At 29.6% G+C, this 17,877-nt stretch overlaps 1 protein-coding gene across 3 annotated transcripts in view; it reads left to right on the plus strand.

The window, feature by feature from the left end:
• The window catches only part of LOC113377906 (tyrosine-protein phosphatase 99A-like), a 32,685-nt gene that overhangs the window by 844 nt on the left and 13,964 nt on the right, over positions 1-17,877 (plus strand). For 2 of the 3 annotated variants that reach the window (XM_026618358.1, XM_026618359.1), the window contains exons 2-12: positions 107-295; positions 1,135-1,418; positions 2,191-2,447; positions 5,172-5,455; positions 6,922-7,136; positions 7,396-7,521; positions 7,595-7,758; positions 7,902-8,199; positions 11,393-11,692; positions 11,798-12,069; positions 13,447-13,863. In XM_026618358.1, the coding sequence (XP_026474143.1) occupies positions 107-295; positions 1,135-1,418; positions 2,191-2,447; positions 5,172-5,455; positions 6,922-7,136; positions 7,396-7,521; positions 7,595-7,758; positions 7,902-8,199; positions 11,393-11,692; positions 11,798-12,069; positions 13,447-13,846 (2,789 nt within the window). In that variant the 3' untranslated portion in view covers positions 13,847-13,863. Of the gene's footprint in view, positions 1-106; positions 296-1,134; positions 1,419-2,190; positions 2,448-5,171; positions 5,456-6,921; positions 7,137-7,395; positions 7,522-7,594; positions 7,759-7,901; positions 8,200-11,392; positions 11,693-11,797; positions 12,070-13,446; positions 13,869-17,877 lie in introns of all 3 variants that reach the window. The other variant, XM_026618360.1, reaches the window with a different exon arrangement.

Raw genomic sequence — 17,877 nt, forward strand, 5'->3', positions numbered from 1 at the left:
TGAACACTGCCAATGTGAAATCAATTTGAACAACATTAATTTTAAGATTTATTTTTATATATGAACCGATCTGCAATGTAATTACAATTGTTGATATTAATTTTAGGTATTTTACCACCTACTAGTCTGGTCGTGGAAAGGGTGACACCAACAACTCTTGAATTGAAATGGGATAAACCACAAAATCTTAGTCCTAATGCTCAATACTATTACCAGATTGTTTACAGTAATAACAAAATAACTAATTACCATAATGTGAGCAGTGATGCACCAAGAGCCATTTTAACTGGTTTAGGTATGCTAATTTATAGATTTAATATCTTTTCACATATCCGCAGGTGAAAAGATTACATTACTGGACTACCTATTATATAAAAGAGTGCGCATTTAGAAATAAACCTTCATTAGAGAAATGAAATATTTGTTGATTAATAAATTCTATAATATTTGTTCACACAGTGGATTATGTTAAACAATGCCTAAACAAATATTTTTTTCACAACTTCACTAATCATATAATTGTGTTTGAAGAAGTTCATGTAATTAAAATTAACATACTTTTTTTTATTGACCGCTTGTATTTTTCTTTACTTTTTCGCTGCCGATATAATCTCATTCTTTGAACAGCTGTAATATCTGCCTTGCCTAAATTTTTTTTTCCATTTTAATAACTTCAAGAATTTATAGAAACTACGAATAATATAGAAATAATTTCTAATCAATATACTTAGGTTTTGTACGCGACACAAATGTTTAATTTGTTTTATTATTTTCAAGAAATGGGGTAAAATATTTTTCTGATTCAGGCATTTTTCATTAAATCAAGATTTGTACTGTGATGTAACTTTAAAATGTTTATTTATCTATGCCGATTTCATTGTTGATATCGGTACGAATACAACGTTGATGCAGGTGCGCATTCAACGACAGATCTCTATTCACATACACGACGACTAATCACAATCGACCCGTATTGAAATGATTTCATCGGGAGCGAATGACGCACAGTTCGGGCGTAATGTAATTTTCCTTGTATTTGTACCCTAGTCGCGCCTAAAGAAGTTTTACTTTAATAACCATGAATATAATTATTTGACTATTCTGCTGCTTACTAATACTTATTCATGTTTTCAGAACCTTTTATGTTGTACGATATTTTTGTAAGAGCTTTTGATGAAAATGGAAATGTGGGTTCACAATCGACGTCAGTAAAAACTAAAACTGATATTATGGGTCCAAGTGCTCCAACTGTCATGATTTTGACTTGTGAAGATGATAAAACCGCGAAATTTAAATGGCAGAAGCCTGATTATTTTAATAATAGCATTGATTACTACAATGTCAGTATAAAAGCAAAGGATTTGAATATATCTCAATCGATACCATACAACACAAACAGCAAACAAGTCGAAGTTGAGGTACAATAGAACTTTATTCTAAAATTATATTGTATGCAATATTCATGTTTAGTTTACTAATTACATGTTTGAAAGGACATGCTACAAATTATTGTTGACTTCAATTGTATTAGTTTGGGGAACAAGAAATACATTATTTTTGGTTTAAAACTACGTTACGACTGCTAACATGCCGGTCAGCTTCGATCATTTTCCGATTTTATCGACATTTTTGAAGATCGGCCAACCTGTGCGAGATGCATTTTTAACATCAAAAATTCCTTAACAGAATCCTTGAAACCAAAATTGCACATAATTGGCTGCTACAGTATCGGATCTTAAACACCATTCACAAATTTAGCCATTTAGCTTCTATTTTTGCCTTTGTCAAAGCAAAACTGTAAAATGTACAGAATTTTCTCTTTGTTGATTTTTATTTTTAACTCACAAATAAAAAACAGCCTAAGAATTCTTTTTACTGCTAATTGTCGCCATTCCACGAGCATAAATCTGAAATTGATTGATCAATACTTTACGAGCAAAATCTATCAGTACAGCCGTCTACTAAAAAAATAATGGATTCTTTTTCCCCAACCTAATATGATTTTTTTTTTGAGGTGCTGTTAAACTGCATTTGTGGTCATTCTTAGAACTTGTCATTTAATACTTCTGAGGAAACTAGCACAAATTTTATATTTTATCTTTATTTTTTAATATATTTTAAATGTAATATATATATATATATATATATATATATATAGATTTATCTAAAAATATATATGATATTATTCAGGTTACAATTCCAAATCTCTTTCCGAATGTGATATATGAATTTCGCGTTCGAGGTGAGTCAAAGAGCATGGTCGATAATACTAAATTGATTTATGGAAACTATTCTGATCCGATGATGATAATAATGAATTCCACTTGCAATAATATAATTGCTATAAAAAATATGGACACAGAGGAAATGAGCACTGGAGTCATATTGGGTATCATATGTGCCATTTGTGCTATTATGCTGGCAATAATAGCTTTTATTTTATGGAAGTAAGTAGATAATTAACTTCCCAAAAGGAGAAGTTTATTTTTGCGAAAAAAAATAATTTGCTAATTATTAGGCTTGCACCGAGTATTTGGTTACTATTCGGTATTAGGCATATTTGGAACCTTTTTTAATATTCAGCCGAATACTGATCAGTCTGTATTTGGAAGTGTTTAGTTAATGTAATATGATATGAAAAAATGATTTCGTTATTGTATATAAAATAATTTAAACTTTATTGACTTTTGAGATTAAAAATGAACACTTTAATGTTACATGTTTATATTATTTAATATGAATCATTCAATGGTTACACACATGTGTTGTATCTATACAATAAAGTCATTCATTATATTCAATCTAAGCATTTCCAAGTAAAGCTGAAATTGGTTCTTTATCACAAAATATACAAACAATATTTTTGATCATTTTTTATTTATCTCATTATGATTGGCATCCCTAATATATAAGAAATAATATTGAGTTTTTAAAAGAAAATATCAAATGTTTATGAAAGAAATAATTGGAAATACATTCATATATATATATATATATATATATATATATCTTCGCTTTTTTAATGATTTTACAATTTATTTCTTTATCACATGTATTCAAGTATTCAATATTCAGCCTAAAAGTGTAAATGGTGCCAAATCTTCTAAATATCAAAGAGTAGCTGAAGAGTGGTTGCAAGGTCTAGGCATAAAACTTGAATAAACATGTCGCGCGTTAGTAATATAACAATTACTAATAGTAATTACATTAACACGTTAACTGCCGTGTCACCCGTATTCGGGTGACAGCAAAAGTTCTCATCAGGCCACGTCACCCGTATACGGGTGACAGCAAGAGTTCTCATCAGGCCACGTCGGGTGACTCCTTCCAAAGGTTTTCCGAACATTTTTAGATAAATATATTACAGGAGATAATAATACTGTTGATTTTTTTTTTAAAATCGTTTATTAACAAAATTATTTACAGTGCAAAATATTGAAGCATTCACTGCAAAGTTGCGGTTGACCAGGGCAGCTTGGACAAAAAGTGGTAGGTTTTCTGAGATTTGCTCGTGCCTTTGATCGGTCCAGTTCTTCTCTTTTATTTGCGTAACACCGCTTGCATGCGCGTCTAAGGCTTTTCCTCAAATTATTTCTGCGAAAGGCGATGCAATGCGTATTTCGTCGAACAGAAGACAGTGTTAAATCTTCACTCAGTCCTAGTAACTTTGCAGCAATCAGTTCCCTGAATCGTCTAATATTTACAGTTTTCTTTGTAACAATTTTGTAAACGACCAAAGCGTTTACAATTGACGTCCCCAGTAGAAGTTCAACGTTCAAGGCAGAGCACGCGTCTTACAGTGGCACGGGTGGCCTGACGGGGATTTTCTTGTAAACACGCGTGGCAGTCAACGTGTTAATACAAACGAGCTTAGGCGCCAAAAACCTGACGAATAGTTGCAAAATATTCGGTATTCGGCAGTTTGCCGAATATACTATTTGCTGCTAGCCTACTAATTAATGTGTATTCTCGATGTTTCAAGTCATTCTGAATAGAATGAGGCCAAATTTGGAAAAAGTATTTTTTTATCTATTGTCGACGTTTTCTCAAAAACCGTTATACCAATTCCAAAAATTTCAAAGCCATATGAAGTAACTAGGGGATTGTTCAAGTATTACGTAAACAGATTTATTACAATTATGTACCCCCCCCCCCATACCCTTGTCAGCAAAAGTAATCAAAGCCGTCACCAAAATGTCACCCAAAATAAGCAAATCAATAACCCCCCGCCCCCCTATAGTGCTTAAGTAATACTTGAACGGCCCTTAGATAACAATTAACGTTTATCTGTTTTGCGTGAAGATCAGCCACAAGATCAGTTTCTTTGTACTTAGCACAAAAGTGTGAATTTATTTTTCCATGTATTAGCTAAGTTGCATTGGTGTATTTAATTGTCTTAGCTGACAATCTAAAATCAATTTTATAAATTCTAAACTCTTTGAAAGATATTGGTTGGGAAACCTGTTGCTTAAGCTTTAGTAAAGATCGGTCGGGTCGTTTTGTTGTAATTAGTTATTGAAAAAATAAAAATTGACGATATTTATGAATCTTTCCATTACAATAGATATTATAGTCTGAAATAACGTACTAAAATATTATAGGCCTGCGATAAGAAATGCTTATAGATTGAATTATGAAAGTTTATCAAAGGTTAGAATTCTACCTATCGCTTAGGTGATTCGAATCCGAATCTGTGCCAAATATATTATATGTTCATTTCGTCAGGTACTTACTGATTAGTGTTAACATCTACACTTAAATAAAATTAATTTTTAGTGAATTGTGTTTAAGAAATTATCTTAATTTATACAATTACAGATATTATAAATATGTTTGAGAAACATTAATTGAAAATTATATTATTTTTTTTAATAAAAGTGAAAATTTTATTTTAGTTTAGCTATTTTATTAAATATTAGAACTTGTTACCTAAATTACTGAAATTCAATTTTTATTGATTAAGTTATTTATCTGTATAGGATGTTCATTCAACTTGCTTTAAAGCAAAATGCTACTTACAACCAGTTTTATTTATTATCCTGCAAAATTTATTTATACTTTATTACATTAACTCATGGGAGACACGTAAAATTAATTTACAAATATTTATATTCCACATTCTATAGCTTACAGTTTGACACGCTTTGCAATATAAAACTTTCCATTTTTAGACGCTGTTTCCATACTGCATATTATTACCTGGATGATCCTCCAGAAAACCCTCCTCCGACATTAATGAATTGGGATTCTCAAATTGATGATGGTCAAGGACATACTACGGTTTCTATTGCAAATTTTGCAAAACATACTGCCAATTTACATGCAGATGGTGATATAGGTTTTAGTAAAGAATATGATGCTATTCAATCAGAATGTACTCCTGAAGAATATACATCTCAAATTTCACAACTTGCTGAGAATAAATCGAAGAATAGATATTTGAATATTATTGCATGTAAGTAGTATTTTTTGTTTTCTGATTATATTTTGAGAAAAAAGAGTGTGCATAAGGTTCACACGCGATTGAAGTAAAACTTATTTGTACTGTACAAGATGGCATTTAAGTAAAAGTAAATACATCATATAACAATTTTGAATAATGTTTATTAGTAATGTGGTAACACTCGTGATGCACACATTTATTAGTGTCTATATTTTTAATAACATTGAAAATATGTATAATATTTAAAAATGATAATGTAATTAGAGTCATACTTCAAATATGACATTTTTGGTTTGTCATTGTAATTAGCATTTAGAAATGAACTTTCATTATAGTAATGAAGTAATTGCTGATTAATAAATTCTATATTATTTGTTCCCACAGTGGATTATGTTAAACAACGCCTAAACAAATATTGTTTTCGCAACTTTACTCATCATGTAATTGTGTTTGAAGAACTTTATGTAATTAAAATTAACATACATTCATTGACTGCTTGTATTTTTTTTTTACTTTTTAGCTGGTGATATAATCTCATTGAACAGTTGTAATATCTGTCTTGTCTTAAAAATATTTTCCATTTTAAAAACTTCAAAGATTTATAGAAACTACGAATAAGATAGAAATAATGTCTAATCATTAAACTTACATTTAGTTCACGGCACAAATGTTTAATTTGTTTTATTATTTTCAAGGAACAGGGTAAAATATTATTCTGATTCAGGCATTTTTCATTAAATCAAGATTTGTACTATGATGTAACTTTAAAATGTTTATTTATCTATGCCGATTTCTTTGTTGATATCGGTAAGCATACAATGACAGATCGACCCGCGTTGTAATGATTTCATCGAGAGCAAATGACGTACAGTTCGGGCGTAACGCAATTTCCGTTGCATTTCTACGGATTTACACCCTAGTCGCACCTAAAGAAGTTTTACGTCAAAAAAATATCTCATGTAGTTTGAAAATTATCATCTTTTAAGTGTAACATAGAGTTTTGGTGGAAATGTGACCATTTTTTGGTTTACGTGCTTAATTTCTATTAATTTTGTTTATTTAAGATTTGGATCTTTTTTTTTTGCAAATTACATTTCAAAAATCAGTCAAATATAATGATGCAATTGTCTTAACTTTTCAAGAATTAACTTTTTTGTTGAACTGTGAACTTGAAATTTTAAAAGTAATTCTCAAAGGTTAACTTTGAGAGTCCAAGCTTAAAAAAAATGCACTAAAGTATGTTGGCAAGTCTCATCAAAAGTTGGTGCATTTAATCAGGATTGCAAAATAGTAAAATACTTGATAGTTTTATAATAAAAAAAATAGAGTAAAAAATTAAAACCAAGCTCAAAATTTTTTAATTTTAAGTTTTTTTCATGACAGTTATGAACCTTGTTTCGGCTTAATATTGAGTTTTTAGACTTGTATATTCTTAGACCTGTATATTCTATACTTATTAATATTAAATATAATTTTAGATGATCACACAAGAGTACGTCTATTGCCTGTGCCTACAATGAAAAAGGATCTAGGTTATATAAATGCAAACTACATTGATGGTTTTCAATGTTCCCGAGCTTATATAGGAACACAGGGCCCATTACCTTCTACTTTCGATGGATTTTGGCGCATGGTGTGGGAACAAAGGGTTTCAATAATTGTTATGATCACAAATCTTGTAGAAAGGGGTCGGGTTAGTAGTCAAAAAAGATTTTTTTATTTTTAATTTTCATCTTACACTTAGTGCATCTTATGAGACAATCATGAACATATGGTAACTACCTATGTCTTTCGTATTGTTCTCTTAATTCTGTTTATTAATTTATAAGCAACTAAATGTTTCTTTCATATAAATATTTTTCTTATCACAGTATTATATGTATTTTGTCTAAATAAAATGTGATTTTTATTTGTGTGGTGATTTAACTGAACTGATGATTTTTTTTCTATAGAGAAAATGTGATATGTATTGGCCGGTCGAAGGAATTGAAACTTATGGGGTAATACAAGTGAAATTACTTAAAGAAGATGTAATGGCTACATACACTATACGCACATTTCAAATTAAACATTTAAGAGTAAGTATTTTTTTTACATATCTTTATATTTTATGTACTTTATATATTTTATATAGCTTATTTTTGTTTTTAGATTAAAAGTAAGAAAAATACTATTGAAAAAATAGTATATCAGTATCATTATACTAATTGGCCAGATCACGGTACACCAGATCATCCTTTGCCAGTACTCAATTTTGTAAAAAAGTCATCTGCAGCCAGTTTAGCAAATTCCGGCCCAATAATTGTACATTGCAGGTATAGTTATATATAAATATTAATAAAACATAATTTAATACTTATAAAAATATATAAATCAGAAATACAAAATATAGAACCCATATTTTTTATTTGGAATTTTTAAAAATATGTTGATCATATAAAGAAATATATTTTTCTAGTGCTGGAGTGGGTAGAACTGGAACATATATAGTTTTAGATGCCATGCTCAAACAAATTCAGTTGAAGGGTGTTGTAAATATATTTGGATTTTTGCGTCACATAAGAACTCAAAGGAACTTTTTGGTTCAGACAGAGGAACAGTATATTTTTATACATGATGCTCTGGTTGAAGCCATTGAGAGTGGAGATACTAACATTCATCAAAGCAAGATGGAATCGTATATTAGGAGTCTCAAAGACCCTGTAGATAATGATGATAATGAAATGAGTTCGAACCTTTTAGAGATACAGTTTAAGGTAAATTATTTACAAGTAAAATAAAAATAATTTCAAATTTACAATGTTAAAATAATAGGAAGGAAAATATCTTATATATTAGTTGAAGTAGGCTTTAATATTCATAGTTAGAACGATCCGATTTAGGTCAATTATGGACTGTTTTGCTCGATTACTTGTTGCCATTTTAAAAGTAATATCATTATGCCTAGGACGGGCCCTACCCTAAATGCAATGCATGCGAAAAATGCGGGCGCAACGTCGAGGGGCGCCATCACACGTAGTTTTTCATATAATTTCAATGAAAAACAGTAAAAATTTAAAAAAAAATAGGGGAAATGGGGCGCCAAGAAAAAAATGGCATGTGGCCACTGATGATCCTTGGACCGCTCCTGATTATGTCTCTCTCATAGAAACCCTCGTCCATTGGCAAACAATTGAAACAGTCGAGCCTTTCTTGAAGTGAGTTTTTCACCAGCGAAACTGCTTGTTATGAACAAGAACAAATTGTATTCACTTGGTCCTTGTTCTGGCCGATAAGATGGATACATAAAAACCTATGAACTAAGCTCCAGAAGCTTGTGGCGAGTCGCTATTGATTTGTGTGGCCTGGCATTGTCCTGATGGAACACAATATCTCTCTTACTGGTCAAAGATGAAAGCCTCTGAGCGATTGCTGTCTTTAGTTCAACTGTTAAATTGTTGACCGTACAGTTACGAGTTGAGAGTTTTGCCATTGTAGAGCAGCTCACAGTAGATAATTCCTTGCCAATTATATTAAATCTCAATATTGACTTGGCCACCGCTTTTGCCGTTTCACTGCGAATCGATCAATTTACGCTTTTCGTTGTCGTAAGTGATTCATTTTTCATCACCAGTAACCAACCACTTCAAAAATTTGCAGATGACAATTCATTCAGTAGGTTTTTGTGTGGAACCCATACATCGAGCTTCTTTTGTATCCAGTCCTTTTTAAATGGTGCCAAACAGTTTTTTGTGCAATCTTTAGCTTTTGGACGATCGAAATCGACTTACATGATGATTGGACTTTGTGATTTTTCGTCATTTTTGACAATTGGCCTTTCAGTGCGGGATGCGTCTTTTACATCGAAATTACCAGAATGGAATCGACGAAAACAAAATTGTGCGTAATTGGCTGTTACAGTATCAGAATCATAAACACTGTTCAACTTTCAGCTGCTTGATTTGCTTTTTCATCTTTATCAAACAAAAATTATAAAAAAGATAGCATTTTTTCTTTTTGCTAGTGCCCATTTTTGAGGCAAAACTGTCAAAAAAAAACATTTTAGTACGAAGTCTAATCTTTTTGACACAGTCTAATACAAGGGCGAGCAACCTTTTTAATCCACGGGCCAACTTGGTTTTCAAAATTTTATGGCGGGCCGCACGTAATTTATATATATATAAAGTATATATTTTATATAATTACGAGTGTTTACTATGAGTGTTTATAAATATAAATACAAAATAAAAACAAATAATAATTAAACAGAAAAACTAATTTACTTGAAAACTTTAATAAGAAATTTGGCACTGCTTTTTTATATATCCTGATTAATATCAGTCGTTTTTTTTAAATTTTGTTCTTTATATTATTTTTTTTAATGCGGAAAGTTGCAACACGTATGCAGCTTTGATATGTTTTACTCAGTTTTGATAGGTGGTATTTTTTTATGAATTTCATGGTAGAAATTAACACAGGTTCACAAAAAAAGTTGTCGAGGTTGGGTGTGTGACATATGTTTTCCAATGTATTTTCAATGTACTTTTATCGCTGAAGATAAATCTGTAGTCAAAATTGGAGCGCAAAATATGGGAAAACATTTAAAAACTGGCACAATCTTCAATTTGGCATTTTTTCTGAATGAATGAATTAATCCACCGACTTTTCTTCTGTGGACCTGTATAATTGTTCGCACACATACGTACTTCCAAAAAAATAATTTATCATAATTTGAGTTGGGTTTCTAAAAACAATTGTAGTTCGCCCTTGGTCGTATCACTATTTGGTTGCATCACTATTGAGCTCTAACGTACTTTGGTATTGAAAACCACATACTCACGCTCTAAATTGTCTGGTAGTCTTTAAATTCATGATGATTTAAACCCCACGACAAGTTCTCAATTTTTCATGCAATATTGTTAAACTATTATTTAAATTAATATTTATTTTATCAGGAAATGCTATTTTTGCGAACAACAGTCTTTACCAGTATTTGACTTACAACAAAATTAGCCTTTACAGCCGTATTTGATAAAATATCTAGAAAAATAATTTGTAGTTGAGAAATGCTTGGCAAGCCGCAGAAAAACCTGATGGGCTGCAGGTTGCTCATCCTTGGCCTAATAGAACCCAATCGGACTACGCAGAAACGCGACTACTGCAGAAATAATGTTTTTGTATTTAGTTTACCTAGTATATGTACAGCGATATTAAATAGTTTTGTTGTTATGCAAAATGCATGCAAAGCTATGGCAACACATTGAAATAAAATTAATTTATTTCGTAGTATGAAATATGGCCAAATATTAAAAATTAAAATTAAACTTATTTTTGAAAATAATTAATTATCAGTTATATTCAAAAAAGTGATCCAGCTTTTTTCTTTGCCCTTACAGCTCCTGAATTTTTAAAGAAACAGTTGTTGGTTAACTTTTTTCTTTATGACATATCAAAAATAATGAGCAAGTGTATAATAGAACATATCATTTATTCCATTATCCTCAAACTAAAAAGGCTTTAATGGCTGTATTAGAAATTTGTTGACTCGCTTTTCATATCTCTGTTTTTTTCAACCTCTTTCCAAAATTTTCTCTAAATTTTCTCTAAATTTTCTCTAAATTTTTGGTGTGATGAAAGGTTTGGAATTCAATAGCAAAAGTGTTTTTAGTATGAGCTTTTTCTCTAACATGTATATTTTTACAACACGAACAAAAATTTCCAAGCTTCACTCTTTGAATATAACTTACTTAGGCGAATGTGGCCTTCTGGTTGAACTACCACTAATAGCACGCCTTCTTTCTTACTATATACGACAATGGTGCAATACGTTATGTGAAGCGAAGCCTGTTTAGCAAAACGTTCGCGCGAAAAAAAAAGTTTGTTTTATGCAGCATTCATTATGCGAGGCGTACGTTGTGCTAGGCACCTCTGTATTCATATTTTTATATTAATAAATGCATTTTTTTTTAGTTACTGACCAGCTATCAACCTAAGGATTTTAATTTGGTTTCGGCTAACAAGTCTTCAAATGCTCATAAGAATCGTTCTAGCTCAATATTACCAATTGAAAGTGGTAGAGTACATTTAACGCCTAAGCCTGGTGTCGATGGAAGTGATTACATTAACGCAACATGGTTTCAAGGGTTCCAGAAATTAAAGGAGTTTATAATTACTCAGCATCCGTTGCAAGATACAATGCTGGACTTCTGGCAAATGATCTGGGATCATACTATACAGACTATAGTCATGTTGTCAAATATTGATCAGGAGGTAAATATACAATCATTTATATAGAACCATTTGCTTTAGGAATATGAAAAGGCTTTTGCGAAGATCAATTTACTTTGTATATTATTATCATGTAATTATTTACAGGAATACAATGTGTACTGGCCAGAGGATTACGGAACATTTGAAGGTCAGAACTACAAAGTAAAACATGTATCTGATTCAACTCTGGATAAATATATTATACATGAGTTCACAATACAGTCTCTACAAGACGATTATGAATTTAATGTGACTATAGTTCATAGCCCTGGTTGGCCCCATACTTGTGAGCCGATAAGTTCTGTGTTTGATTTCTTGAAAGTTGTTCAAACGCAGCACATAAAGAATCCAAATGAACACATAGTTGTTGTAGACAGGTAATTATCAACTGAAACTTCTATTACCTGATATATTTTTTGATAAAGTGGAATTTAGTTAGTGTAAATGATGATTTTTCTTATGTTAATTATATTAATATAATTCAGGGAAAATCCTAGTACTTTATGGAGATCACTGATAGGGGAAGTACGAACAAAATGACATAGTGCTGTGTTTTTCAATGATAATCGTTTTTTTTCTTCTTTTTATTATTTCATTGATAATATTTTCACATCTCAGTGAGACAGGTGTGCCTGGTATAAGAGATTAAAGAAAAAAAAAATACATCAACATATATATCTATTTCATTCTATATTATAAGATTTATTTAATGGTATTATAATCAGTCTCAATTGTTATTAATAATCTTGCATTTATTGACTATCAATAACATTGTCTTTTAATTAATTAGAAGATATAATAACTTATTTATTAATGAAAAATTCAACTAATTACAAAAATCATTTTGCTCATAATATGTAAAATGACATATAACGTAATGAAATACTAAATTTTTATAAACCTTTTGGTTCTCTTCATGACAACGCCACATGACGCAAGACCTCAATGGGAAGTAATGATACATCTTAACCAACCTTTGGTAACGATCAGACAAACAATGTTACGGAACCCAACAAATTAAAACAAGGCTCCATAAAGTATCTTATCTGATGTGTCTCATGATCATTTTCGACCGCCAAATGGCATTTTGTTTTACTTTTTTTTTTACTAGATCTTCGAAACCTCTAGACCTGCCTTCCCAAAAATTTAATCAGTTCTTCATCTTTTCAATACAAGTAAAATGTTATTTGAATTATTCAAATCGGACACTCCGTTCTCTTAAAAATTCAGTTACCGTTTTTGGCACTTTTTGCCTCGTATCTTCGAAACGGCTAGACCTGCCTTTGTCCAAAACTAATCAGCACGTCTTCTTATCAAAAGAATCGAATGTTTTTTGAATAATTCAAATCGGTTTAACCGTGTTTTCGAAATCGTCGATGAAAATTTGTATCCCCACACACATACATCCATTTTTTTTTCTAATTGTAAGGTATGCCAAAATGTTCAAAAACCTCTGAAACATAAAGATATTCAAAAATGTTTATTTTCGAATTTTTTGCGATTACTATAACTTATCCTACAGGAAGTTAATAATGAAAATTCTATCACAAACTTGATAATTGCAATAAGTTTATTGATTTTAATAGAAATAATTACAAATAACAATAGGGAAATCCCCAAAGAAGCATGAGAAAACCACCTGCAAAATAAACTTTTGAACTCCTACTTTATGGAATGGTTTTTGACTATTCTGATGATTTAAATTATTTTTTTAAATATTCACAACTATTTTCAATTATGCGTTTTTTTTTTAGATTTGGTGGTACTGAAGCAGCTACATTTTGTATTCTGACAGCCTTGTGTATGCATTTGGAGTATGAAAAACATGCTGATGTGTACATGTATGCAAAACTATATCATAACAAAAGGCCAGGTATATGGCAAGTGTGTGATGACTATTTGTTTCTATATGAGGCAATTGCCACTGTGAAACAAAACCTTGAACTGCTGCCTAAAGCAAACCTAATGAAAGCAGCAGTAATGGAGGAAAAGACTATTGATCAATACCAAAGTGATAATAAAAGCTTCAATGGATGCCTCATGAACAATGGTGTTTCGAAATGTATTACCGATACAATGGAATTGATAAGTGAAAGGGATCCACTTGAGTCTCAAACATGCAAAGTTCTAGAAAGTAATTCTATTGCAGATTAAAGTTGGCATCATATTAGGTCAGGTATTAGAAATTTATCTATTACCTTCTATACTAGTCTATTTTTTATATTTAAGGATCTATATATCACTAACATAATTTCTACCACTATTAATTTAATTATTAGTTTAGTAATATTTAAGTTTTGGGGACATCCTATTGGGGTTCAAGCAAAAGTTAATAAGTTCAACTACTGATATTGTCCCAGCAATATTTGAAGGAATACTCAATAGAATTTTTAGAACAATATGTGCATTTATGTTTAATTATATCTTTGTTATAATTAACATTTAACTGCCGACTTTAACTCATTTCTGCCTCTTATGTTTGTGTATATATATATATTAGGATGGTATTTAATATGGATATTTTCGAATTTCCTGGCTTTCAAGGGCTTAAATGCTTTGAAATTGATAAAAAACAATTCTCTGAAAGTTTTAGCTCTCGATATGAACTTTAAGATAGTCCGCGCTCCAACCAAAGTTTCTGGGTTCTCTTCCTAAGTAAAAATTTATTTTATAAAATATATCAAATTTTTGTTATAAATTTTTTATTTATGATCAAAATAAGCAAATACAATGTTATTCTTAAAATTTTGATTCACTTGTCGTTAAGCTATAAAACAAATGAAATTTTACTCATGTTATATCCATAGAAACTTCGGTTGGAGTGCGGACTATCTTAAAGTTAATATTAAGGGCTAAAACTTTTAGGGAATTATTTTTTATAAATTTGGAAGCATTTGAGCTCCTGGGAGCAAGGAAATTCCAAAACATCCATATTAAGGACCATCCTAATATATATATTCTTACATATTTGTTCGTTTTTTTAGCATATTTTTAAATTCTATTTTACTATTTTTGCATTCTAATATTTTGTGTTGATTATAATTTGCTACTTTGATATTCATATAACCGGCAAAAATACAATGAGATAATTCAAATTTTAATTGATTATTCGCTATTTTGAATTTTATTGAGTCAATGTAGTAATTAAAAATTTTGTTTTTATTTTTACTTATAGACCTTCAAATTTTAGGTTTGAAAGTTTTTTAAGCCAATTATGCAAAAAAATGCTTGGGCATTCATGAGTCAATGTCATCATGTTAGAAAAAAAAAAAAGATTTTATTACTCGCAGAAAATTATTTCTTTTTTTTTTTGTTTCGGTATGTTTATTTCGAGGATATTAAATACACGTGATTATATCTCAGTGTAGCTAATCTTAATGTTTGCAAACACAATTTAGTATTGCTGTTGAATTTTCTATGCGCTCATTTCATATGAAATTTATTGTTGATGAATTTTTCTGCAAAAATGATATTCTCTATTTCATTTTGGTTCCAAAATTTACTAATATGAAAAGTGGGAATTAATTTTTATTACATCTGAATAAACATATTGGAACAAGCTAAATATACAATTTTTCATGAAATTCTTATTTTGCACTCACAAACTTTATAACTTATTCTTTAACTCCAATAACATTCATATTAAATGATAATAAACAATTAGTGTTTACTTTGCATTTGCATTTGGGGACCATTTTACAAAATGCGTTTTATACCATAATTCAACTAAAAAGTGTAATCTATTACGTTCCGTACTACATTAGTTAAAATAATATGATGAGTGGATTAAGAAATCAATTTAGGAAGAATAGTAAGCGTTTTTTTTTGACGTCACATTGCATATGAGATTTTAATATATTGCAAATTTATAACTTATATAAATATTAGATCTAATTGTTTTTATATAATTAGATTTATACATATATATTACTCTTTCTATGATAATTAGTTTGTATAAATATTGCATATATATCTATATATACTACCTATATATATATATATATATATATATATATATATGTTGAAACAAAATATTACGTATGCACACACTCACACACACACACACACATATATATATATATATATATATATATATAGGTATGAATATATATATATATATATATATAATATATTAATATATATATATATATATATATATATATATATATAATGTATGAATATATACATTTTAGATATAGTGTAGAATCAAATTCGCTCAATGTATGTTACCGTTAATCTTTAAAATTATGTAATGCAATTACATTGCAGATTGCAGGTATTTTTAGTTTGCAAAATGTAACACTACATACACTATGTACCGCAGTAATCAACATTAATGACAAAAGTGTTTAAAAGGGCTCTGTTTTCGATATGTTCTGAAGTCAAAGTATAACTGATGATCAACTCTTTGCGTTGGAACGTTTAGTTACTGTTATTTTGTATTCATTTAATCTTATGTATCTTTTGAAGAGTTCAAGTAATACAGGTGGAATATTTATTAATTTGACTCTTAAAAAATTCTTGACTAGCATGAGTTAATATCGGATAAACCACTTAAAATTATTCTAAGTGCGTGACATATTTCCTATTATTGCTGTGTAAAGTTTTGAAACTGCATATTTCCAAAAGTGTGTAGGTGTGAAAATTTTCTGGAATAATATTTCAAATAGTACTTTTTTGTTGCCAAAATTACATTTATAAAGGTATGGTTAATTATACCGATATCTTTTTGATGAATTGTACTTTATAATTACTTCCTGTCGTGATTTGCAACTACGTTTGTTCGGTTGTTCTTGTTTTTTTTAATTATTTTAATATGCCGATTTCTGTGCGACCTTTTTGAATTAAATTTGCGACTTTTTGTTTGAATTTTAAATTATTTATTAATTTTTGAACGTTCTAGAATTCTTTTGTTTCTCTAGCATGATAATTTGATCAATATTTAATTTATTAAGTTTAAAATAATATTTATTAAATGTTATCTTATAAGCTGATTTATGTTTTCCAAATTTAGATCATTTGGAAGTAAATAGATAGAAAAAGATAAATGTATATATCTGAGATATATGTATATATATTGTTGTTTAAGTACTTAGTCCTCATCGCCTTATGGCATCCACAATCTCAAGAGGAATATATACAATCTTGTAATACCTTCTAATAGACGGGCATGTTCGCTATTTTAGACTACGGAAAAATCAATATTGATTGATGATTCGATTTTCATTAATTAGCGCTTGAATGCAAAATCTGCAACTCTTTAACATACAATTAGTTGACGATAAAATGTGTTTCGCGTGTTTTTTTTCAAAATAGACAGGGTTGACCGAAACTTGAGATTTCTTGGAAATTGAGATTGCCCAGAAAACTTACTTTTAATGGATGGGTTAAGAGAATTGAATCAATGTTGGATCATACATATTTTTAGCATTGGAATACTAGTGACAGTTCCTGGTAGCTAATATTTTTCAATTTTTGCCATAAATATTTCTGCCATAGATAATTTTACACCTTGGTTGAAAATCAGTTTATATTTGTCTTCGATATTAAGACACTTGCAAAATACTAAAAACATACTTTTCCTAATTTATTCATCGATTCTGGTTTTTAATTTTTTATTGAAATGGTTAAGTAATTGCACAAGTGCAGAATTTTTTGAAGCAATATTCGTTACATTATTTAGATTTTGATTAAATACACTTAAGAGTTATATTTAATTTTAAAATGGAATTAATTTTCTATAATTTGAAGAGCGCCTGCTTTCTAATACCGTCCAAAAATTTACACAAACTTTTTGAAACGATATTACGACGTATGAATGTGCAATAAATTATATTTAAGTTTTTTCTTGAAATTTTGACTGAAATACTGCATTTGATGAATATTGCTTTAGCGCATAATCCATACTTTATTGAAAATATTCAATTTCTATGTGATCTGCTCAAACTCGAGATCATTGTTGCGAATCATATACGAACTTTTCAAGTTTATTTTTTATTTCAATGTGCCAAAATATAAAATAAAATTGTAAACCGTGTGCCAAATGATCGATCTGTCGTGGTAATGGAATGGTTATAATAATACTACATATTACTTGCTTATGGCCAGTACGAACTACAAACTTTAAAGATATTCTCAATTAAAATTAAGCGCACATAATTAATTTCTAGAAATCTACCACTGAC

Source organism: Ctenocephalides felis, unplaced genomic scaffold (assembly GCF_003426905.1).
Source record: "Ctenocephalides felis isolate EL2017-DRISC unplaced genomic scaffold, ASM342690v1 CF-g0.4_SCAFFOLD_01886, whole genome shotgun sequence".
Taxonomy (NCBI): Eukaryota; Metazoa; Arthropoda; class Insecta; order Siphonaptera; family Pulicidae; genus Ctenocephalides; species Ctenocephalides felis.